The sequence below is a fragment of the Callorhinus ursinus genome, unplaced genomic scaffold (genome assembly GCF_003265705.2).
Source record: "Callorhinus ursinus isolate GAN/ISIS: 27379988/994484 unplaced genomic scaffold, GSC_fseal_2.0 scaffold12, whole genome shotgun sequence".
Lineage (NCBI taxonomy): Eukaryota > Metazoa > Chordata > Mammalia > Carnivora > Otariidae > Callorhinus > Callorhinus ursinus.
The window spans coordinates 79,858,250-79,881,608 of record NW_027397074.1 but is presented as its reverse complement, the minus strand read 5'-3'; the positions used below and the strand labels follow the sequence as shown (position 1 = coordinate 79,881,608).

The 23,359-nt window shown below is 53.0% G+C and overlaps 1 protein-coding gene across 1 annotated transcript; it reads left to right on the top strand.

Moving 5' to 3' along the window:
* The first annotated feature begins 7,534 nt into the window (after positions 1–7,534).
* On the top strand, positions 7,535–23,297 carry EPHA1 (EPH receptor A1). The gene is given in 19 exon segments (XM_025854975.2): positions 7,535–7,673; positions 8,745–8,812; positions 13,211–13,492; positions 14,975–15,377; positions 15,628–15,783; positions 16,067–16,149; positions 16,151–16,412; positions 16,555–16,682; positions 16,932–17,082; positions 17,556–17,652; positions 17,869–17,927; positions 18,760–18,885; positions 19,729–19,914; positions 20,074–20,135; positions 20,256–20,462; positions 20,681–20,830; positions 21,124–21,317; positions 22,762–22,917; positions 23,017–23,297. Coding segments are annotated over 19 exon segments (2,931 nt in total). The 5' UTR covers positions 7,535–7,591; the 3' UTR covers positions 23,096–23,297.
* The last annotated feature ends 62 nt before the right edge of the window (positions 23,298–23,359 follow it).

Sequence of the window (23,359 nt, the reverse complement as noted above, 5' to 3'; positions counted from 1 at the left end):
GGAGGTGCTCCCAGAAGGTAAATGAACTGCTTGCAAGCGAGGAAGCTTAAGTCTCAGAGAGGTAAGAAAAATGCCTACAGTCCTGCACCTAGGGGGCAGGAACCCAGAATTCTACTCCAAGTCAATTTGAATCCAAAGGCTCCTAAGCCTCCTTTCTAACTAACCCTCAGTGCCTCTCAAAAATAAATAGGAACTTTCTCACTGCCCAGCCAGAAGAATTACTGGGGCATATAATTAACCAGGATCAAATTGAGGCTTTAGCGACAGAGAAACCGACACTACCTCAGGATCATCTTCAGTAAAATCTGGGTATCTTTGGGCCTTTGGACCCTTTTTTAAGTCTCTTGAGCATTTTTAAGTAAAAATAAATTCTGAGTTAAAAAAAAAATTTCTAAGTAAATGAAGCACCCAGTACAATAAGTACAGGGTTTGATTTTGGTATAATAAACAGTGCTTCCAGAGAATTATTTTAAAAGATAGAAAGAAAGAAGAGAGGAAGGGAGGGGAAGGAAGGGCAGGAGAGGGAAAGAAAGAGGAAAAAAGAGAAACACTGTCGCCATTCTTTCTTTGTGGGTGCTCTGCCCAGATGGCAGGGCAGCTTGAGGGTAAGAGGGCCGAAAGGGCGTGGAGAAGCATCTCTCTCCACCTTGCACCTGACAGATGCATTGCGAGTAACGATTGTTCTCTCCTCCAGCCAGCACTTCCTAGGCCACTTGGTTCCTGCTTTCTTCGCGTCTCCAGAACTGAAGCAAGAGAGTAGGACAGACCCTCATCACACCATGGCAGACCCCTCCCTCCTTCCCTTCCCACCTGGACCTTCCCTTTCTGCCATCAGAGGCTGTCACTGCTGGGATGACACGGGCAAGCTAGGAAAGGTACTTCCTAGCCTACAGCCTAGCGCCTACCCATTTTCATAATAATGAAAATTACTGTCCCTTTCACATCATGTCGATAATTATTCCCATGATATTCTAAGATTTTATAAGCTGTAAATTAGCTGTTGATAGCAGACCTGAAGATACAGATGCAGATACTTACTTCTCCTCACCAGGTGGCGCTCAGATTTTATGACCCATGGCCTGGATACCTTCCAAACTAGGGGATATATTTGGAGAAGTGTACATGAATTTCTTAACAGGGGTGGCTGTATCTGTATGTTCAAACACGCGTGTTTCTGTGTGTATACGTTTATAATAGTAGCTTTCTAACTGGAACTTCGAAAAAAGTATGGATGGCCCTATTAGAATCCCATTTATTAAAAACTTCTTCAAAGCAACATTTTAAAGGAATCAAATTTATGCCCCATTAATAAGGTCTGTACTTGCCAAATACTTCTTTTATAAGACAACAAGGTAGTATTACCTCTGGACCACAGGACCAGTAGCTTAAAACTGTAAGTGTGGGTTTTGCCAATCTACATTCCAGCTCTCTCTGGAGGTGAATTTCCCAGAACTCCCAGCCTAGATTAGCAATAAAATTGTAAGTTTTTCAAATAAACTATGTTAGCCCAATCCGGAAGGCAAAGCTGACGGTTTATTTCAGCCCTTTCCTCTCTCATACTAGCTAAACAAAAATTGACTTTACAGCATAATCTACCACTCCCTCTTCTCTTCCTGTGGTCTAACCAGTAAACATTTTGACAAGGACCAAGCACTCACTCTTCTCCCGGGGGATTCTGGTATTTAACACTTGTCTCAACTTGTTCTTATTAAGTTTCTGACGTGTCCCAGTTCACTGAGACACATTTGTTCTCTCCCTCCCTTCTACCTGCCCAAGCATTAATGGAGCGTATTAACTTCTCCGGTTAGCAATATTATCTTCTGAGGCAGTCAAGCAAACAAGTTAAGGTAGAAGCACAAGGATTTCTCATGAGACACACACAAATATCAGTATAAGGAATTCTGAGTCACAGCCCCTTCACGACTGACCACTCCATGATTTCATGCCACCACTTTAGAAATCAATGAAATAACAGGGCAATTGCAAATTGGTTTTATTTTTACTCTGGAGTGAGATCAGTTAAGACTCGGGGGTGGTGGTGGGGCGCCTGGGTGGCTCAGTCGGTTAAGCATCTGCCTTCAGCTCGGGTCATGATCCCAGGGTCCTGGGAACGAGCCTGCATCCTGCATCGGGCTCCCTGCTCAGTGGGAAGTCTGCTTCTCCTTCTGCCTCCCTGCCCCCCGCACCCCCGCCGAGCTTGTGCTGTCTCTCTCACTCACTCTCTCTCTCAGATAAATAAATAAGATCTTTAAAAAAAATAAAAAATTAGAAAAAGAATGGGAGATGAGGAAGATGTTGAGGTAAAGCTTGTACCTAAATATGCACTTGGGTGAAATGCAGAACCCCAAGTGAATTCCCACTTCACCCCGCCATGTGTCTCCCATCAGCGCCGGAAAGAGCCCCATCTCCTTTGTGGCTGCGACCACCCATCCTCCATCTCGAGTTTCCTCTCCTCTGGGGCCCATGCTAGAGCGCAGCGCAAGCTCGTGGCTTTTTCACTACCTTCTTGCCTCTAAAACAAATGAAACGCTTGGGAGGATTTTAATATTGCAAAGGGAAACAGAAGCTTAAGAAAAACAAGAGCAGGCAGAATTGCAATATGTCCTGAAAAATGTTAGTGTCATTATTTAGCCCCATAATGCCTCATAATCTAAATGGATCAAGAGTGATTTCTCTTAGCTCTTGCTTTATTCTCTTGCCTCTTCTTGAGATCTGAGCTGCAAGCAAACATCCCTTTTAATTCAGGGGCTGACACTACTTAAGTCTCCTCCTTCCTTCAGCAGCCTTATTCCCTGACTCTCCAAATCTATCTTACAAAAAACCCTACACAAGAGGACACAAAAAGGAAATCGGAAGCAGGAGCATCTGCTTGCATCCTCTATCATATTTGTACCCGCCTCATACGCTGTGCTGTGGGTGCTTAGGACCAACATCATATCACCATTTCCCCCATTTTATAGATGAGGAAGCTGAGATTCAAGACAGTCAGATGATTTGCCCAAGGCCACGTGGCTATTCAGTGACGATAGCAGGACTTTCTAATAGATACTTCTTGCTCCTGACATGTCAGAGAAAACTTCCAACGGCCTCTGTCTCAAAGCTGTCCTTCTTGGTATGAAGGGTTACAACTACTTAAATCAGGAGCTTTCCTCTTGTCAAAGTGACATGGAAGGAGGGAGGGACAGACAAAGGAGTAGGGGAGGCGGAGGGGGTTAACCGGGGAGCGGCATTGCTCACAGGCTGCCTCTGTATAGATTTAATCAATTTAGGAGCCATGGGGCTAGCAAGAAATCGCCTTTAAAAACAGAATTACCTTCTGGGAAGATCAAGCTTCTTTCAGAGATACCCAGACGAGCCAGATACACTCTGGGAGTCAGCCAGTGTGGCAGTTCAAGGGTAGAATATTTAGCCATGAGTCAAGAAGTCTTTAAAAATAAGGTGTTCTTTATACAAGGGAGTATCATACAGCAGCGCGAATGAATTAGCACACAATGCATAAATAAATCGCGCAAACATTAAGAGTAAATGAAAGAACTCAGACACCAAAGAATGCATAACACAGGATTCCATTTTCTAAAGCTGGAAAACAGGCCCATCTAATGCATGCTGTTTTAAGCCGGAGGAGACAGAGGTAAGGAGGCAGGAAAACAAAATTTAGGTGTTGCCTACTTCTTTTGCTTCTGGAACCTCAAGTAGGGGCCACAGGCCCCGGAGTCCAATAGACCTGGGTTCAAATCCTGCTTCTGCCGCTGAGTGACTTTGAACTAAAGTAACTTAAATTCCCCGTGCCTCAGGTTTTTCCGTCTATAAAATAGAACTAATGATACCTTCTTCAAAGGGTTGGTGTGAGAAGTAAATGAAATAATGTATGTGAAGTGCCCCGGCAGCATGCGTAGGTGCAGTAATAAATGGTAACTATGATTATCCCCACCCCTGTTGCCTGACGGTAAACCAGGATCAGAGAACAGATAGGTAAGAACACAGAGGCGAAGGAAGGGGAAGGAGCTTGCGATCAAAGATGTGCGGAATTCACCCGAATGCATTCAGAGAGGGCTGTTCTTCCGCTTCCCACTGCCCACACAGTCTCCCAGATTGTGCTGCCTGCAAGTGCAGGCCAGCCCAAAGCAGCCAAAACAAAGCTGTTTGGTCCCATGCACACAGGCCCTTGCTCAGGACCTGATGCTCATCTGATAAACCCATTTACACCGATGCTCTCAGAGTCCTGCTGGCAGCTGAATGGGTTACCCTGCTGGTCGGGCTGTGTTTTAACCAGAACCTTATGGATGTGACAAGGCCTTGACCGAGGCTGGGTGAAATTTCCCCTTATCCCAGATCAGCAAGAGCCAGGTGGGGCTGGGGAGGGGAATCGGGGCAGGGGGGCGATGGATGGGACAGCATAAATGTGCAAGTGTTAAGGTCCAGGCTGTGGGAGCAAGCCAGAACCCAGGAAGTCTGAGACTGTAGGGACGTACAGGCTTCCCTTCCTTCTCAACTACGGAGTGAGAACAGGGCCAGACAACTTGGGTTCTCTCCACCTAAGAGGGGAAAACATGTGTCCATCTGAGAAGCCTCATCAGCTAGGGGGCCCATAGTTCCTCGGGAAGCAGAGCAGAGGAAGACTTTTGGGTTTGATTTTTGTGTTAAATGACATCTTAGGGCATCTGCACAGGGAATATACTGGTCAACAACCAGAAGGAGCAAACTGCGGATGCCCAGAACACGCAGGGACCTAAGGAAAAGGGAGGCGGGGGGGACACTTATCTATACTGACAGGAAGCCTGGGGCTGAGGTGGGATTGACTGCAGAGGGCACAAGGGACCATTTCTGGGTGACAAAAGTGCGCTGGATCTTGACTGAGGCGGTGGTTATGAGAGCGTATGCCTTTGTCAGAACCCATTGAACTGTACACTTGGAATGGGTGCAATTCATTTTATGCAAATTATCCCTCAACAAAGTTGCTTTTAAAAGAAAAAAAAAGTTGATGCCTTAGTCACTGAGATTGTCCCACTTCAGAAGTTCTCTGGGAGGCCTGTAGGAGAACCTCAGTAAGCCACCAAGTCCAACAATCTCCTAGCACCTCAGCGTCGCCGGTCTAGTAATCTCACTGTTAGCGAGCCCTTTCTTCTCTTTTGATCGTCACATCTACCCCCTGAGGTGGGCTTGATTAATCCCATTTTATAGCTAAGGAAACAGACACAGAATAGAGCCAGGCTAGGTCTTCTGACTCCAAATCCTGCTGTCTTTCCTGGAATGGGCCTCCGAGATCCCCCAAGTCTAAGGAAGCGAAGGCCCAGGGAGGATAAAGCGGCACTGCTAGTTAAGGGCAGAGGCCAAAATCGAAGGCGGGCCTCGTCCCACACAAATGGAATGAGGACTTGTCGAATGGAGACCATCAAGAATGGAGGTAGAAGGTGGGCTTTCCCTTCTGCATCACTTCCAGGCCCCGGACAGAGAAACAACCTTCAAACAAAAGCGAGGCTCCTTTCCAGCCCTCTCCACACCACCTCTCACTGCATGGAACAGCCCCCACCCCGCCCCCTTCAGTCCCAAGGGTCTTGTAACTTTAACAAACTACAGCAATGAACACACGCATTACCTCACCACAGTCCTGGCTTATTTCCTAGCAGCAATTGTCCAAAGCTTGCTCCATTTCCCCCCTTCTGTTGGCTGTGCACCCTTTGCCCGCTCATTCCTCCCTGCTGAAATCACAAAGCCCTGACCCCAGTGGGCCTGCAGGAGCCTCCGCCTCCTTCCCAAAGTACTTACCATTAGAAAGAGGTCCCTGGTGCTTAACAGAGTGTATCCCAGGGCCCCTCTGTACACATTCTAAAAGCATGCCTGTGTGTGTGTTTAGGGGAAAAATCCTGGGAGACTCTCAGGACACGATTGGTGGCAGTTAACTCTGGGGAGAGGAACTGGAGAGTGGAAGGAGGGAGGATTCTACTTTCCATTTGGTTTCTTTTCTGCTCAATGTGAATTTTCCAACCAATGTACGTGGATTGCATTTATTTATTTATTCCAATGAGGATAGTCTGGGCCAGGAAATTATAAGCCATTTTCCTCTTTTTTTCCTATTTTATTTTATTATTTATTTGACAGAGAGAGAGAGAGAGCACAAGCAGGGGGAGGAGCAAGCAGAGGGAGAGCGAAGACGGGGAGAAGCAGGCTCACGGAGCAGGGAGCCCGCTGCGGGGCTTGATCCCAGGACCCTGGGACCATGACGGGAACCGAAGGCAGACGCCTAATGACTGAGCCACCCAGGTGCCCCATATGAGCCATTTTCTTCTTATACATATCTATATAAAAAAGAAGAAAGCCTGAGATATATTAATTTTTGAAAATAAAGTATGCACCTGTAATGCACCACCTCCCTTTCTCCACAGTGACTGAAATATGCAGCAGTTTAAATGATACAAAGACTATGAATGATTCACCCAAAAGAGATGGAGCCAGGAAGGGGTACAGGAAGGAGAAGCCCCAGGAGTGGAGCCTCCACCATCCTCAGTGGATGCATCACTCCCCTTTGAGCCACAGTCACTGCCATTTCATACCTCAGCTGGGGTCTACTCCCGTCTGTCATTTTAGTCATACGCATTTGCTTTATGCCCTAGCCCTCAACACTCCTCCGACCAATAGCTTGTTTAGGGCAGGGACTGTCTTACTCTTCTTTGATTCTCTCAGAGCTTGATGTGCGCAGAGTAGAAAGCGAATAAACTTTTGTTAAATATAATGTAAGACAGTATCCAAGAGGATGGGAGGGAGGTGGGTTGTCTCCAACTAGAAAGGGCTAAAGCGGGCTGGACCTGCTCCCTCTTAACACTTGCGCTCACAACGCCTCACGGATTCCTCTCTTTTGCTCAGTGAAGAGCATGGTAACATGTTTACCAAGACCTTCCCTGCTCTGGCCACACCTGCCTTTCTGCCCTGCTACCAAGACAAATCCTGTGCCCCAGCAGTCAAACTGGTCCATTTACCACTCCCAGAGTGCACCTTGAGGCTCCCTGCCTTAGGCCCTCGCCTTTCCCAATCTCTGCCACTGAAAACCCAGCTCACACGGTCTACTCCCTAAAGACTCGCCTAATGAGCCCCACAGCCTGGGCTTGCTTCCTCTTCCAACCCCCTCCAAGTGCTCCTCTAAGGGTTGTAGCCCACCTTGCATTATGGTTATCTAAGCCTCCCCTACTGCAGCATAAAACCCTGCCTTCCCCGGTGTCTTTTACATTGCTAGACCTTTAGAAGGGGAGAGGTGTAGTTCCAGTCAGGTAGAATTAGGTTAAGGGCTGGATCAAGCCTGGGTTGGGTTTAGGATTAGAGTTAGAACCGGGTCAGTCAATTCCTAATCCCACTCACTAGGCGGCGCCCGCAGTCTCATTCCGGTCAAGACGCCTCCGGGTTTTGAAGTTTATTACCTGTCTAACGAGTTTCCTTCCTGCCCTACTGTCCCTTTAAGAAGGTGATCCAGGTGAGGCCGGGCTCCGCCCCCGGATCTGGCCCCGCCCCCCCCCGCCCCCGCCCGGCCCCCCCCCCTCGCCCCGTCCTCGCGACCTGACCCAGCCGTCTGGGCCGAGGTCCCAGGTCCCGGCCCGGTGCCATGGAGCGGCGCTGGCCCCTGGGGCTCGGGCTGCTGCTGCTTCTCTGCGCCCCGCTGCCCCCGGGGGCGCGCGCCAAGGAAGGTACCGACCCCCGCTCCCGCCCCTCCCCTTCCCCCTCCCCCGGGGCTGGGCCGGCACCCGCGTCCAGGAGCCGGCATTCCCGCGGAGGCCTTCCCCGCGCGCCCCTCTCCAGCGCTCTTGTTTTGTCCCGCCGCCAGGCGATCGACTGGCCAGGCCAGTCTTTGGTCTTTGACCCCGCAAACCGCTGCTTTCCCGGGTCAGTCACCCTGGCCAACAGTTTGCGCCTGGTGGTGGGGAGGGAGCTCCTGACCGCTGCGGGGACGCAGCGTCCGGACCCCTACCCCAGCGATCGTGGGCATCCCTCATTCCCGGGCGGTCTTAGCCTCAGGTGCCCAACCCAGAGATCCGGACCCTATGAAGTCAGGGGTGGGAAGTCGCCTTATGCCATCCTAGGCCGGAGGACAGAGGGACCTGCCCCTGGGGGATGGACTAGAACGCGGGGTGCAGGGGATCCCAGATGTACAGGTCTAGCCTTACAGGTGAAGGCTTGCACACCCTCTCTGGTCCTACTACCCCTACTTCCCAGACTCGGCTGCGCCTTGTATCCTCACTGCCCACCCCCGACCACAGGCGGAGCAGGCCCTTTGCCAGTAGAAGGGAACCTCCCCACCCAGGAACCCCCTCTAAGGTCCCCTGTCCACACCCTACCCACTTATGACCCCCAGGGGCTGAGATGGTCTTTTGCCTATCCACGCTTCCAGTTCTGCAGCTGATGGACGCCCCCCCCCCCCCCCCCCCCCGCCAGGCACCACCAGCCCCTGCTAAGAGAGAGGGTGCAAGTCTTATGTGGGGCTGCTCTCCCCAACACTTCCTGCCTTGACTTTGGTCAAAGATCCAGCCGTCCAACCCTTGCCCGACTCTGCCTTCCTCCCTTCAGGCTCCGGAGGGAGACAGACTAATCCCTAGAGCTCTTCACTCCTCCTTCCTGGGCTAAACCTCAGGAAGTCACAGCTGTTAGGAACAGGATGTGGTTGGAAGCCTTGGGGCTGGGGGCCCAGGAGGAGGAATGTGGGTTGCATGTGTGGGGCCTCCTCTCCCAGAGGTGACAGGCCCCTCTTCTCCCTACTTCAGTCACTCTGATGGACACGAGCACAGCACAGGGAGAGCTGGGCTGGCTGCTGGATCCCCCAGAGGATGGGGTAAGTGTCAGGGGAGGGAAGGCTCAAAGCTGCAGGCCAGTGGGAAATGGGCGGAGAGGTGGGTGGAGGAACGGAGAAAAGAGCAGGAAAAACTGGAAGTGTCTCCTCAGGGAGGGGGAGGGGACGTGAGTCAGAGCCTCCTGAATGGGACATTTGGGGGGGGGGGGGGGGGGTCAGGCTACACCCCATGAGGAACGCTTCAGTGCCTGGCTCGTTCCGTCCCTACCCCAGTGAGGGAGGGCTGAATACTTAGGAGGACTTGGCTGGTGATGAGCCCACATCCCCAGGGAGCGAATGCACCATAGTAGGGATAGTTGAGGGCTAAGAACCAAAACACCAGACGTGTCCTCAATCTGAGGTCCATCTGTCCCAATAGAGTTGCACAGGTAGGCTTCAGAGGGTCAGGGAATCCCCATAAAAGTGTATTCTAAATTGTGTATATGTGTATGGAGAGGAGAGCCAAAGTTTTCATCTAACTCTTCAAAGGGTGTTTGCCTCCTCAAAGGTAAAAGCTCCCCCACTAGAGGTCCGAGAGCCCTTGGCACCTTCTCCATCCTCCCCAGCCCAGGCGCACCATGCGTTCCAGCTCTCTGAACCTGCTCCAAGTCCCTTCCCTCCTTGGGTGTTCCTAAGACCAAGTGAACAGAGATAGGTTCTTGTGAATCCCAGAGAGCACCTTTCTGCCACTCCGCAGAGCCGGCCACAGAACCACGGGAGGCCGACCTCGTTGGCCTCAGCTTCCAGGAGTCTGGACTCAGGCCCTCGTCCCCTCTGGCCCTGGACCCCTTTCCCCTTCCTGTTCCAGCAGGAATGCAGCCTCTATTTCTGGGATTGGGGTCACTTGCTCTCTTTCCCTCTGGGTCCTAGGGTCCTGGCTCTACTCTTAGTTCTCCCATGGAGTGGCCTATAATTAGAATTAATAGACTAAACCATAACGTATCCTGCAGGAGGGGCTGCTTGGAAAATCCTGGATTACGCCAGCCGTAATAGGTGCCTCATCTCATAAACCAGCTGATCACTCCACAGCGAGGCCACGGGTCCATTTGCCGGCTCCACAGGCCTTCACCCCCGGTGTGGCCCAGCTGCCCCCCACCCAAATAACTCTTCCCTAATTGGGTCGGAGTGGAAGCAAGGCCCGTTTTGCAGCTCAGGCCAAACAGCTTTGCACCAGGAGGGCAAGAAGACAGCAGCAGTCACATACTCCTCATGTCTGCCTTCTCCCCTCCCCTCCTTATCTTTTCAGCACACACACTCACACACTCAAATTCAGGCTCCCCTAATGTACCCATGGAGCAGCCAGCAGCCTGAGTGGTAAGCGAAAGGATTCTTGTCGCTGATCCTGGGCAGCTGGTTCCCCCCCCATCTGTCACTGCTGGGACTGGGCGAGGCAAGCTACAAGGGGAAACATCTGCTCCTGGCTCCAGCTGCAGCCATGGCACTCTAGCTAATGAGCTGCACATTAACCACCTACTGCCCTTCCACCTGACCTCCACCCCAGGCCTTCCACTTGGGCTTCCCCATCATCGCTTCTTCTTAAGAGCAGTCCCTGGGTGCCGTCATTACCAGGACACCCTTGCCCAATCTTTGAACTCCCTAACATAAAGCAAAACTAGGTACCTCATGGATTTCTGCCCTTGCCCCACCCCACCCAGTTCTTAGTTAATGGTGCTTTCTCTTGCCTTTTCCCAGAGCTGCGTGTAGCAATGAACGCCCTTGGAGAAGGAGACATTCTGAGGGCCTCAGACTCCTCTATAAGATAAGGGGGTTGCAACCAAAATATCAATGGGATATTTTACAGAATTTGAGAGCTCCTTTCTTAAATCCATCCGGCAGAAAAAAAAATATGTAAGAATGGCTGGGTATTTTTTTTTTTGAAAAAGAATAATGAAATAGAATACTTGCCCTACCAGATATCAGAACATAATGATACATCGACTATAATTAAAACAGGTGGCATTGCACAAGCAGACCCAGGTCAATGGAACAGAATAGAAAACCCACATGCGTGAGATTTTAGTATGTGATAACATTGGAATTGCAAATCAATGTGCAAAGTATAGACCGGACAGTAAATTGACAGCCGGATGTCCATAATTTAAAAAAGAAGAAGACAACAAGGAAGAAGAAGAAGGATGTAAAGTTACATCTCCATTTCACACTATACACAAAAATATAAATTCTAGGGATATTCAAATCTAAACCTAAAAGCCAAACCTGCAAAATTATTAGGAGAAAATATAGAAGATCTTTATAAGTTTGGGATAGGAGAGCTTCCCAAGCAAAATACACAACCCAGAATCCATAGAGGGAGAGAAGAGAGATGTTATATGAAATTTTTAAAAAGTACCAACATCAAAGACATCATTAGCAAATTAAGTGGCATGATGGGAAGAAAACATTTGAAACATTTCAAGCAAATGCTTAATATCTATAATGTAAAAAAAAAATATCTATAATGTAAAGTAAAAAAAAGGGGGGGGCTCATCCAAATGAATATTCAAAAGATAAGAACAGGGTATCAGGTAAAGTTTACAAACAGATAATTACATAAAAATAGAAATAGCCAGTGAGCAAAACAGAAACGCACAACCTCCTTCTCAAAAAAATGTAAATTAAAATGGCAAGAAGCTGTGTTTTATCCATAAGATGGGCCAAAAGTAAAGAGATCATTAATATCCAGGTTTTCAAAAAATGGGGCCTCATGCATTGTTGGTGAAAGTGTAAGTTGATAAATCCTTTTTGGAGGCCATTTGACAGTATCTTCTTTAAAAATTTATAATACTCATCCTTTGATATAGCAGTTCTACAGAAATCTTATAGAAATATGTACATGTTTACTTTAAAACCTAGAAACCACCTAAATGTCCAACAATACGTGAATGATTAAATAAATTATGGTACATCCATACAGTGGAATGCTATTTTATAAATTGCTAAAGAGAATTAGGTAGATCTATTTATATTCTTGTGAACATCTTTTTTTTTTAAGATTTTAATTTATTTATTTGAGAGAGAGAGAGAGAGTACGAGTAGGGGGAGAGGCAGACCCCTCACTGAGCAGGGGGCCCCACGGGGGGCTCGATCCCAGAACCCTGAGATCATGACCTGAGCCGAAGGCAGATGCTTAACTGAGCCACCCAGGCGCCCCTTGTGAACATCTTTCAAAGATTATTTGTTAAAAGCAAAAAGCAGGTTACGAAATAGCACTTATGTTTTAAAAAATTATGTTATAAACACATCCACACAAAAATATTCAAACATTTCTCTAAAGGCACTGAAAACGGTGTGGTGAGCTTTATTCCACATTGTTCAGAGTGGCTCCCTGTGAAGGGTAGTTGAGTGGGAGGACCTTCACTTTACATTACATATGTTCTCTGACTTTTAATAACAAGTGCCTAGAGACATAATGATCAGGAGCATAAACTCGAGCCTAGAGTGCCTGGGTGCATGCCCCAGCTCTGCCTCTTAACAACTGAGGGCATAGGGCAAGTCATTTAGCCTTGCTATGACTCAGTTTCCTCATGGAAAGTGCTTACAACAGGGACCGGCCCCCCGTAGTGCTAGCCATTATTATTAGTAAGTTTAAAAATTATTTTAAGGTAGGGGCGCCTGGGTGGCTCAGTCGTTAAGCGTCTGCCTTCGGCTCAGGTCATGATCCCAGGGTCCTGGGATTGAGCCCCGCACCGGGCTCCCTGCTCGGCGGGGAGCCTGCTTCTCCCTCTCCCGCTCCCCCTGCTGGTGTTCCCTCTCTCGCTGTCTCTCTCTCTCTCTCTCTCTCTCAATCTCTGTCAAAATAAATAAATAAAATCTTTAAAAAAAATTATTTTAAGGTAAAAGCAGGTAAGGGGGGGTGGACTGCATGGTGTCCAGGAGACCACCCGACCCTGTCCGTTGTTGATTTTGATAGTGACCATAACTGGAAGGAATATCGGAGAGGGTGAATTCCCCCTATACGGAAGAGTGCTATGCTTGCTCGTGCCCTCCAGAAGTTGAAAGGCCTTGATATTAAATGTAGTATCCTCTTCTCTGAACAAATAGGCAGAGAGGTCTTGTGAATGAGCTTTTGCCATAAAAGTCTGCTTTTGGGGTACTTGAGAACTCTGCTGAGGAGAACAGGTAAAAATTGGTGCTCATACTTCGGTTGGGAGTGGGCTCGTCAAAGGCACCAGGGCTTGCTGCAGATCCTAAGGGGGTATTGTCTTGCCCGTCCTATATCCCAGTAACTCCTGACCCTAAACATTTAAATGACTCTTCTCGGGCCCAGGGGTGGGAGGAGAGCTGGACAAGTAGCTGAATGCTGGGAGCCCTGACACCAGCTTCCCTGTCATCAGCTCTAGAAAACCAGAGTTTGGGGGGCAGGTGACGAATTGGAGCCTGACTCGGATTTCTCTCCCGCAGTGGAGTGAGGTGCAGCAGATACTGAATGGGACGCCCCTCTACATGTACCAGGACTGCCCAGTGCAAGCGGGAGGAGACACTGACCACTGGCTGCGCTCCAACTGGATTTACCGGGGGGAGGAAGCTTCTCGGGTCCACGTGGAGCTGCAGTTCACCGTGAGGGACTGCAAGAGTTTCCCCGGGGGAGCCGGGCCTCTGGGCTGCAAGGAGACCTTCAACCTCCTCTACATGGAGAGTGACCAGGACGTGGGCATCCAGCTCCGACGGCCCTTGTTCCAGAAGGTGCTTCTCAACCCGCACCCCCACCCCCCCGCGCCTTTTGGTCCCAACACTGGTTCCCATCTCACTCTTCCCCGTGACCCCGCTCAGCTAAGGAAGAGACAAAGTGGCAGCAACAGAAAAGGGTCTAGGTGTCAAACGAGGACGAGAATGTGGGCCTAGAGATCAGAAGAGGTGGGTTTGAGTAGAGCAGCGCCCCCTCAGCTGCGGGGCATACCTCCCAGGACGCCTGAGCCCTGGGCAATACTGAACCCCAGATGTGCTGTGTTCTCTCCTGTGCGTCCATCCCTGTGGTGGCCTTTCGTGTGTAGGAGGGTAGTCACAGTAACTAGTGATAAACCGGAACAGTTGTAACAGCATACTGTAATAAAGGTCATCGGGCTGTAGTCTCTCTCCCTATCAATCTCTCCCCATCTCTGTCTCTCTCTCGAAATATCTCATTGTTCTGTACTCACCCTTTTCCCTTGTGGTGATGCCGTGAGCCGATAAAATGCCTTGTGAGGAGATGAGGTGAGGCCCACGGCGAGGTGTTGCGTCCTGACGTTGGGCTTGAGACGTGACCCAGAGTCAGGCTGCTGTTGACCTAATGAGGAAAGGTCAGAAGGACGATCACCTGTTTCCGGCGGTAGCTGACAGCAGCGGGTAACACTTGCAGCCCCAAAAGCCAAGCTGTGAATAAGGAGGAACCGCTGTGCCTTTTCCACTGGGTGCTGCCTTCAGTCTCGGCTTAACCCCCGCCGAGGTTTCCCGGTCTGAAAAGAGTTTTGATAACAGGGCCGGCCTTAACCTGTTGCAGAGGCTTTGCCTCCGTTGAGATAACAGGCTTCCCTGGTGGAGGCTGGTGAGCTATTTCGACTTTTGCTATCGGCACGCAGGGTGCTGGTGTGCGACACACCCCTGTGAGTCCACCTGGAGTTGTGTAGAGAGACAGTTCTCCCACCGGCTCTCCCTCTAATACCATCCCTTTCTTTCCTACTCAGGAAAACGCACTGGAATGCAGAGGTATAAGGAGTATGTTATTATAGGATGTGCTCTCTTTTTTTTTTTTTCCAAAGGGAAGATGTTGTAAAGTTTGTTATTAGTAATAAATTAATGATGACGCACTTTATAACTGATTACCTCATTGGCACAGAGGTTGGGAACACCTTCGAATAGTGGAAATTATATGGGCTGCGGCGTCTCACAGCCCGGATTCCAGCCCCATCGTGTCATAGCTGTGTGATCTTGTACAAGGTCTGAAACCTCTCTTAACCTTAGTTTCTCTATCTGTTAAGTGGGGCTGGTAATCCATCCTACCTCGTAGGTTTATTGTATGGACCCAAACAGCGTAACACACATAAGATGCTTAGCTCACTAGCTCACACGTAATAACCCCTCGGTTTATGGCCGTGTAGACTGTAAAGAGTTAGGCAAACAATCGTTTTCTCTTCCATAGGAATGAAGCATGACTTTGCCATGCCCCCTCCCCGTACCTCTCCTTCCCAGGTAACCACTGTGGCTGCAGACCAGAGCTTCACCATCCGAGACCTGGCATCTGGCGCGGTGAAACTGAACGTGGAGCACTGTTCCTTGGGCCGCCTGACCCGCCGAGGCCTCTACCTCGCTTTCCACAACCCAGGTGCCTGTGTGGCCCTGGTGTCAGTGAGGGTGTTCTACCAGCGCTGTCCCGAGGCTGTGCACGGCTTGGCCCGGTTCCCGGACACTCTGCCTGGCCCAGGCGGGTTGGTGGAAGTGGCCGGGACCTGCTTGCCCCATGCCCAGGCCAGCCCCGGCCCCTCAGGGTCGCCCCGCATGCACTGCAGCCCCGACGGTGAGTGGTTGGTGCCCGTGGGGCGGTGCCGCTGTGAGCCTGGCTATGAGGAAGACTCGAGCGGCGAAGGATGCCTGGGTAAGGAGCCTCGGGGAAGGGGCAGGGGGCGAGGACACGCAGGGGCCGCTCGGGGGAGGGTCCCCAAGTGCCAAGGGAGGGAAGGATGCCTGTGCTCCATCTCAGCCATTTTTAGACTGAGTGGCTGAGCACCCCAGGGAGACACATGCAGGGTGTTTCTGGTACAAAGGATTGGGGAGAGGGGTGAATGGCGGTGAGTCCACCTGCAAAAACTGGACATCCATGGCTCTCTGCGGCATTCTCTCTGCAGTCTGCCCTAGCGGCTCCTACCGGGCAGACACAGATGCACCCCACTGTCTCAAGTGCCCCGGACACAGCACAGCGGAGTCTGAGGGGGCTACCCTCTGTACCTGTGAGAGCGGCCATTTCCGAGCCCCTGGAGAGGGCCCCGAGGTGTCATGCACACGTGAGTCCAGGGGGCAGGGCTTGGCCATCTGCGAGGAGGTGCAGGCCATTTAAGGTTGGAAGTTTCCAGAGCTTTTCAGACATTGGGAATCCTTTAAAGGGCCAGACGCTTAAAGCTCCTCCCCTGCCCCTTACTTTCCCTGGAAGAATGCAGAAATGAGGTGATTCCTCACTTCTGGAATCAAATCTCCCAGCAAGGCCTTCAGAGGTGGGAGGAGGCAGGGGCCAGCAGCTTGCATGAAAGCAAAGCTGGCTCCTCCTAACGGCCCCTCTTCTCCTTACAGGGCCCCCCTCAGTTCCCCAAAACCTGAGCTTCTCTGTTTTGGGGTCTCAGCTCTCCCTGCGTTGGGAACCCCCAGCAGATACGGGGGGGGCGCCAGGATGTGAGGTACAGTGTGGGGTGTTCTCAGTGTCGGGGAGCAGCGGTGGATGGAGGACCCTGCCAGCCCTGTGGGGGAAGTGTGCGCTTTTCCCCGGGAGCCAGTGGGCTCACGGCACCGGCTGTGCGTGTCAGCGGCCTTGAACCCTACGCCAACTACACCTTTAACATTGAGGCCCAGAATGGAGTGTCGGTGCTGGGCACCTCCACCCCCGCCGGCGCCTCCCTGAGCATCAGCATGGGGCACGCAGGTGAGCAATCAGGACAGGGCCGGAAGAAACCAGAAGGGCTTAGGACGTCAGGGACAAACGGATGGGCAGGAAGCAATCGAAAAGCTACTGAAGTTATTTCCTCTTTCCTTTCCAAACCCCCTGGAACCCTCCCGACTCACAGAGTCCCTGTCAGGCCTGTCCCTGAGGCTGGTGAAGAAGGAGCCACGGCAGCTGGAGCTGACCTGGGCAGGGTCCCGGCCCCGCAGCCTCGGGGGGAACTTGAGCTACGAGCTGCATGTGCTGAATCAGGTGAGGCGGGGTTGAGAGACCGTGTCCAGCGTCCATGCCTGGGCACACCCCAGCATCCCTGGCCCGGGTGATGGGATGGAGGGAGATCTGACCACAGTGAACTGTGCAGCTTTTTCAGGACAAAAGCCTACAGAGAGCCCTGCCCTGGCCGTTCCCCCACCCACCCAACTCTCCGTGACCCAAGACTGCCCGTGCCCTCCACCCGGTCTGGCTCAGCACGGCCAAGTTAACATTAGTTCTCATGCACAGGACGAAGAACGGCACCAGATGGTTCTGGAACCCAGGGTCTTGCTGACTGAACTGCAGCCGGACACCACGTACATTGTCAGAGTCCGAATGTTGACCCCTCTAGGTCCTGGCCCTTTCTCCCCTGACCATGAGTTTCGGACAAGCCCACCAGGTGGGTGGGTTCTCCTGTGCTCTGCCCCAAACACACATGCACCTGTCATCCCACTGGGGCTTCTCAGACCCTGCTCCGATCAGTGACCTTTCCCCTTCCTGTATGCATGTGCAGACACACGTACACCGACACACAGGAGCTGCCCGGGGTGGGGAGAGCCCCACACGGACTCACATGAAGCCCCCGCCCCACCGTAATCTCCTCAGATACACCTCCTGATGCTGGACGCTGCCAGCCAGTTTCCTGTGCCATCTCCTAACCCCTCATGCTCGGCGATAGGCAGGCCCAAGCTGGTGGTCCCGGTGGGAGGCCTCCACGTGCTCTCTCACACACATACCCCCATCTCCTCGGGGAGGGGCCACACACCTGCGGTCCACTGAGGGCCCTGCCCACGGGCGTGCCCGTTCAGCCTCCATCATCCCAGTGGACTCTGAGCCCTTTGAGCCCGGACTTCCTCACCCCATGTTCCACAGTTTCCAGGGGCCTGACGGGAGGAGAGATCGTAGCCATCATCTTCGGGCTGCTGCTGGTTGTAGCTCTTCTGCTCGGGATGCTCTTCTTCTGCTCAAGGTACTGTTCCTGCCCCTCCCCGGCCACCATCTGGGCTCCCTTTGCCTGGCCAGAAGCCCGGGAAGGCAGCCCCAGCCACCCGCCCATCCATCCCCTTGTACGAAAGCCCCAGCGTACCCCCACCCCCTGCCGTTTGTGGGAAAAACCCAGCCAGAGGCCTTTGGGCCCCTGCGGCAGTCCTGGGACGCTGAAGAAGCTGTCCCCTCCCCCTCCCAGGAAAACTCAGCGGCGACACCAGCCGAGGCAGCGTGATCGTGTTGCCGACGTGAACCGAGGTGAGCCCAGGTCACCTGTGTGTGTATATGTTGGGCGGGGGGCGCGGGGGGTGTGTTGGGAGGTGCCACTGGGATGAAACCAGAGAACCCACACTGGCCGGGCCAACTCTGGGAGCACAGGTTGGGGCTGTTGTCTCTAGGGCTTTTCTGTTTTGCTACCTAATTAACTTTGGTTAATTAACTTTGTACGGATAGCCCCCCAGAGGCTCTGTGCAATTACCTGGTAACTCTTGGTGCCACTGTTCCAACACCCGGGCCCTGGGCGGCCTCCCCATCCTGGCTGGCCAGGTCTGTGGGCCGAGGCTCGGCGGGAAAAGGACTGCTGGCAGGTTCCCTAAAGTCCTCCAAGGCCTGTGGGCTTCCTGCTGGTCACCTCATTAGGTGCTCCACCAAAGTGGGAGTCAGTGGTCCACCCCAGCAAAGGGGTGAGACTAAGGCTTATCTGGGAATGTGAATGAGGTGTGAGTGAGCAGAGGAGTATGGCTAGCAGGGGTCAGGAGGAAGGGCAAGAAATTTGAAGTGTGGTCACTGAGCCCTGGGAAGATTGGGTCAGAGCCGAAAGTGAACAGCTTTCAGGCCCAGGTTCCGGCCCACTGCTCTGGGCCTCTGGGGGCAGGGACACAGGGCTTTGCGCATGGACGGAGGAAGAACCTCATTGCCAAGGACAGAGCCTTCCTCCCACTTTAGCCAAAATGGGACTCCTAAGGGAGCAGAAGAATGAGAAGGCTGGGGAGTGCTGCTGGCCCCAGCTCCCCTGACCACCCCCCAAGAAACCCTCCTGAACCCTGCGGTTGGAGTTCCTGTGGCTGAGCCCTCCCCGTTCTCCCCACAGAGGACAAGCTGTGGCTGAAGCCTTATGTGGACCTCCAAGCATATGAGGACCCTGCGCAGGGAGCCCTGGACTTCACCCAGGAGCTTGATCCAGGCTGGCTGATTGTGGACACTGTCATAGGGGAAGGTGAGCCGGGCAGGCCCCCTCTTGCGTGGCAGCGCAGAGCTGCTAGCCAGCCGGCCTCTCAGCTGGCCCAAGAGCTCCTTGATGAGTTCCCTCTCTGTTCTACCCTGTGTCCTCCTCGAATCGCTGTGCTCATGTTGTAACCCCCTTATCAGGTGTCCGAGAGCCGCCTCTGCTTCCCACACAATCTGCTTCTGTGGTTAATGGAGTTTCTGATGAACAGCCTCCACACGTCATCCTTGTCAACAGAGGGGTCACTGTGCCCAGGCCCAGGCTATTCTCAGATGGTTCCCCAATGTGGGAGAGATTCAGGGCCTCCCTCAGCCCGCATTGCACCCCACCAGGGGCCCAGTGTCCTTGGGCTGCCCTGATCCCTTGGGTCAGCAGAGGAAATGGAGCTGAGCAGGAGAACAAAGTTTGGCAATGTCCTTGCCAGTTGTGCAGCCAAGCCAGCTGAACTGTGACTGGAGGATCTTGCAGAAGAGAGGAGGCAATGGTCAGCCTCCCCGGTCACTGGTGCACTGGCCCAGGCCCTGCCTGCCCTTTATGAACACAGCCCAGTGCCACCACACAACCGCCTTCACCTGGCACTTGCTGAGCAGCTCCTGCTAGCCAAGAACTGTGCTCATGTGGGAGACGGTGCTGGACAGGTCGCCGAGCAACACTCCTCTTCCAGGCTCCTGTTCCTTTCCCGGGAAGTGCAGCCCGAGCCCCTGGTCCAACAAGGGCAAGCCACTTTTCCGATCCAGAGAAATCAGGAACCTGGGGACTGGAGGGTATGGCTGCCCGTCCCCCTAGGGGAGCCTGACAGGGCATCGGGCCACAGCCTGTTTTCTTTCCACCCAGGAGAGTTTGGGGAAGTATATCGAGGGATCCTGAGAATCCCTAGCCAGGACTGCAAGCCTGTGGCCATTAAGACCTTGAAAGACACCTCTCCAGACGGCCAGTGGTGGAACTTCCTTCGAGAGGCAACTATCATGGGCCAGTTCAACCACCCACACATTTTGCACCTGGAAGGCGTTGTCACAAAGAGTATGAGCAGCGGTCTCCAGGAGCATGGGGAGGGAAAGAGGAAAGGAGGGCGTGAGACCATCAGGAGTGAAGGGAAGATACGCTGCCAAGGGCAGGAAGTCTGGTTCTGGGTGGAGGTGGGGTAGAGGCTGCCCTGCTGACGTGTGCATTGTGTCTCAGGAAAGCCCATCATGATCATCACAGAGTTTATGGAGAACGGAGCCCTGGATGCCTTCCTGAGGGTGAGGAGGGCAGAGAGCCAGCGGGGCAGGGGAATGCACTGTGGGTCCCTGGGGTTGGCTCCTGGTTCGGGAAGAGGAGACCCTGCCCATTCCCTAACCTGCCTGCTTACTGTGCTGCAGGAGCGGGAGGACCAGCTGGTCCCTGGGCAGCTGGTGGCCATGCTGCAGGGCATTGCATCTGGCATGAACTACCTCAGTGACCACAGTTATGTCCACCGGGACCTCGCTGCTAGGAACATCCTAGTGAGTCAGAACCTGTGCTGCAAGGTGTCTGACTTTGGCCTGACCCGCCTCCTGGACAACCTTGATGGCACGTATGAAACCCAGGTTAGAGCCGTGTACTCACCGCGCGTGCGCACACACACACACACACACACCCACACACTCACGCAGTAATGTACCGTACACATAGTTACACGTGCACAAGTAAGGACACATGCTCTTGTGGACACAATAATTACTCATCCCTTTGCACAGGTGTCTTCTTGCCCCCTCCCCCCACCATGCCCTGAAACATCAGCTTTCTGTCCTACGTGCCCTGTTAGGGAGGAAAGATCCCCATCCGTTGGACAGCCCCTGAAGCCATTGCCCACCGCACCTTCACCACGGCCAGCGACGTGTGGAGCTTCGGGATCGTGATGTGGGAGGTGTTGAGCTTTGGAGACAAGCCCTATGGGGAGATGAGCAATCAGGAGGTAAGCCTGGGGTACTCCTCCCCATGTCACCCCTAACTCATTGCTCATCTCCTCCTGAAATCCTCCCATGGCTCTTGCCTACAAATATTCTGTTCCTTCTTCCTGACCCGCCGTTTTTCTGCACTTCCTTGGTCCCCTTTGCCTTACTCCCTCTTCTCTTTACTGCGGTCAGGGCAGGGGCGGGTAGAGGCTCTATTGCAGTGATCTTGTGTGAACAGAGATTTCTCAGGGGCCACCAGGGAAGGTGAGCTTCCCACCTCAGGCCTGCTCCCCTGCCCCCGTCCCCACTGCAGGTAATGAAGAGCATTGAGGATGGGTACCGGCTGCCGCCTCCCGTGGACTGCCCTGCCCCTCTCTATGAACTCATGAAGAACTGCTGGGCCTATGACGGTGCCCGTCGGCCCTCCTTCCACCAGCTGAAGGCACACCTGGAGCAATTGCTTGCCAACCCCCACTCCCTGCGGACCATTGCCAACTTTGATCCCAGGTAGCCACATTGGGGAGAGCAAGGGGTTTCGGAGGATGGATCTGGGAGAATGGAAATGGGCATTCAGCTACATTCACTGAGTGCTGGGCCTGTGGAGCTCTGGACAGAGCGCAGCGTACTACTGAGGTGGGACCATAGTCAGCGCCCTTGGGGACAGCCCACCCTGATGGAGGAGCCGCCCTCCCATCCCCGACAGCTCTAGTTTGGCAGAAGAGCGGACGCAAGTGCAGAGAGATGGAAAGCACATGTAAGCCGTGCTGACACCCTGATACCGACTCCAGGGAGCTTGGTCACTTGGGTGGAGAAGAGAGAGCAACCAGCAAGTACCGGTGGGATGCATGTTGTTACTGGGAGGTGCAGCCTTGTGGGGTCTCCCAGAACACACGGCCAGCATGGGTTGGGGAGCGAAGGGCAGGCTGATGACAAATAGTGCAGGATCCCAGCAGCGTTATTTCGGGACCGTGGCCAGAGGTGAAGCTGGAGAGGGAGCAGGGTCAACGCAAAGAGCACCAGCTCTGCGGAGAAGTTTGCGCTTCAGCCTGAGCCTGGAGAACTATTTGACCAGTTTTTAAACTGGAGGGACATGATCAGAATTGTGTTTTACCAGAAACGTTGCCAGAATGTGGAGAATGAACTGGTGGCAGGGGTGAGGTAGGAGAGATGGGCAAGGCCGGACTTCGAATGCTTAATCAAGTAAGCCAGCCCTGGCATGCTGGCCTCTGTATCAAACCACCATATATAACCTTGTTTCTGGGCGAAAATGTGCTCCAAGTTCCAACTTTTGAAACTATCTTTTGGAGCACAGCTCCCTCGTATACTGGAGACTGCATGTGCTAATCTTTCTGGAATGTTGAACATTTTTCCCCCAGCAGATTTACTGTGCTAATGGTTTGGGCTCTGGCTGGCTTTAGCACAGGAACACTCATTGTCTTGTGGGTGTCGGAGGGCAAGAGTAACAGCCGGGCTTGGAGGTGGCGAGCAGAGGCTGCTCCCGGCATTCACAGGGGCCACCCTGACAGTGGCAGGACCCTGACCGGCTTCCCCGGCCTCTGCTCTCCTGCCTGCTGCGTCCTCTCAGCTGGGATGGTTGACACTTGCGTGTCAGCCCCCAGTGAGGCAGCACTGGCCGCTTCGGTGGGAGGTGGGCTGGCAGCCCGCTTGTGTTCGGGCCTCCCAGGGCTGCCACTTCCCCTGGGCCTGTCGGTGCAGCAGGACCGTCAGCCTGCCCACTGCCGTGAGCTCACTAGGAATCAGGCCAGGAAACGAGTTCACAGACAATGGCCGGGCTAATCCACCAAGTCCAGATAATCTCTGTGCTCAGACACCCAACTTGAATGCTGGCTGCAGATGCTCATAGGCCGAGCCCCGATTTCAGGGAAGCTGGAGCGGGGAGGCAGAGGACACCTACACCTCCCATGGGACTGAGGCACCCTGTGTCCCACAGGGTGACACTTCGCCTGCCCAGCTTGAGTGGCTCGGATGGGATCCCCTATCGAAGCGTGCCTGAGTGGCTGGAGTCCATCCGCATGAAACGCTACATCCTGCACTTCCGCTCAGCGGGGCTGGACACCATGGAGTGTGTGCTGGAGCTGACGGCTGAGTGAGGACCGACCCCCGCCACCCCCCACCCCGCGGGCCTGGGCGGGGCGGGTTCCTAGCGGGGAAGCCCGTACTCACAGTCCCCTTCCGTCGCCCACAGGGACCTGGCGCAGATGGGGATCACGCTGCCAGGACACCAGAAGCGCATCCTTTGCAGTATTCAGGGATTCAAGGACTGAGCCCCTCCCTCGCCCGCCCTGTCCTCAGACACCAAAGATGGGTCCGTGGTCACTGCCCACGGCCCTGCCCTCAACCTACAAGATGTAGGCCTTCGGTGCTGCTCCTGCCCACCCTTCCCTGAGCAACTCACCTCTGGGCCGGGAGCCTTTGTTTTAAAAAGGGAGGTGAGGGTAAAAGTAAAAAGGTAATTGGGGGAGGGACCTGGGGAAGGGTTTAATATATATACATATACATATATATTTTTGTAAATAAACAGGAACTGA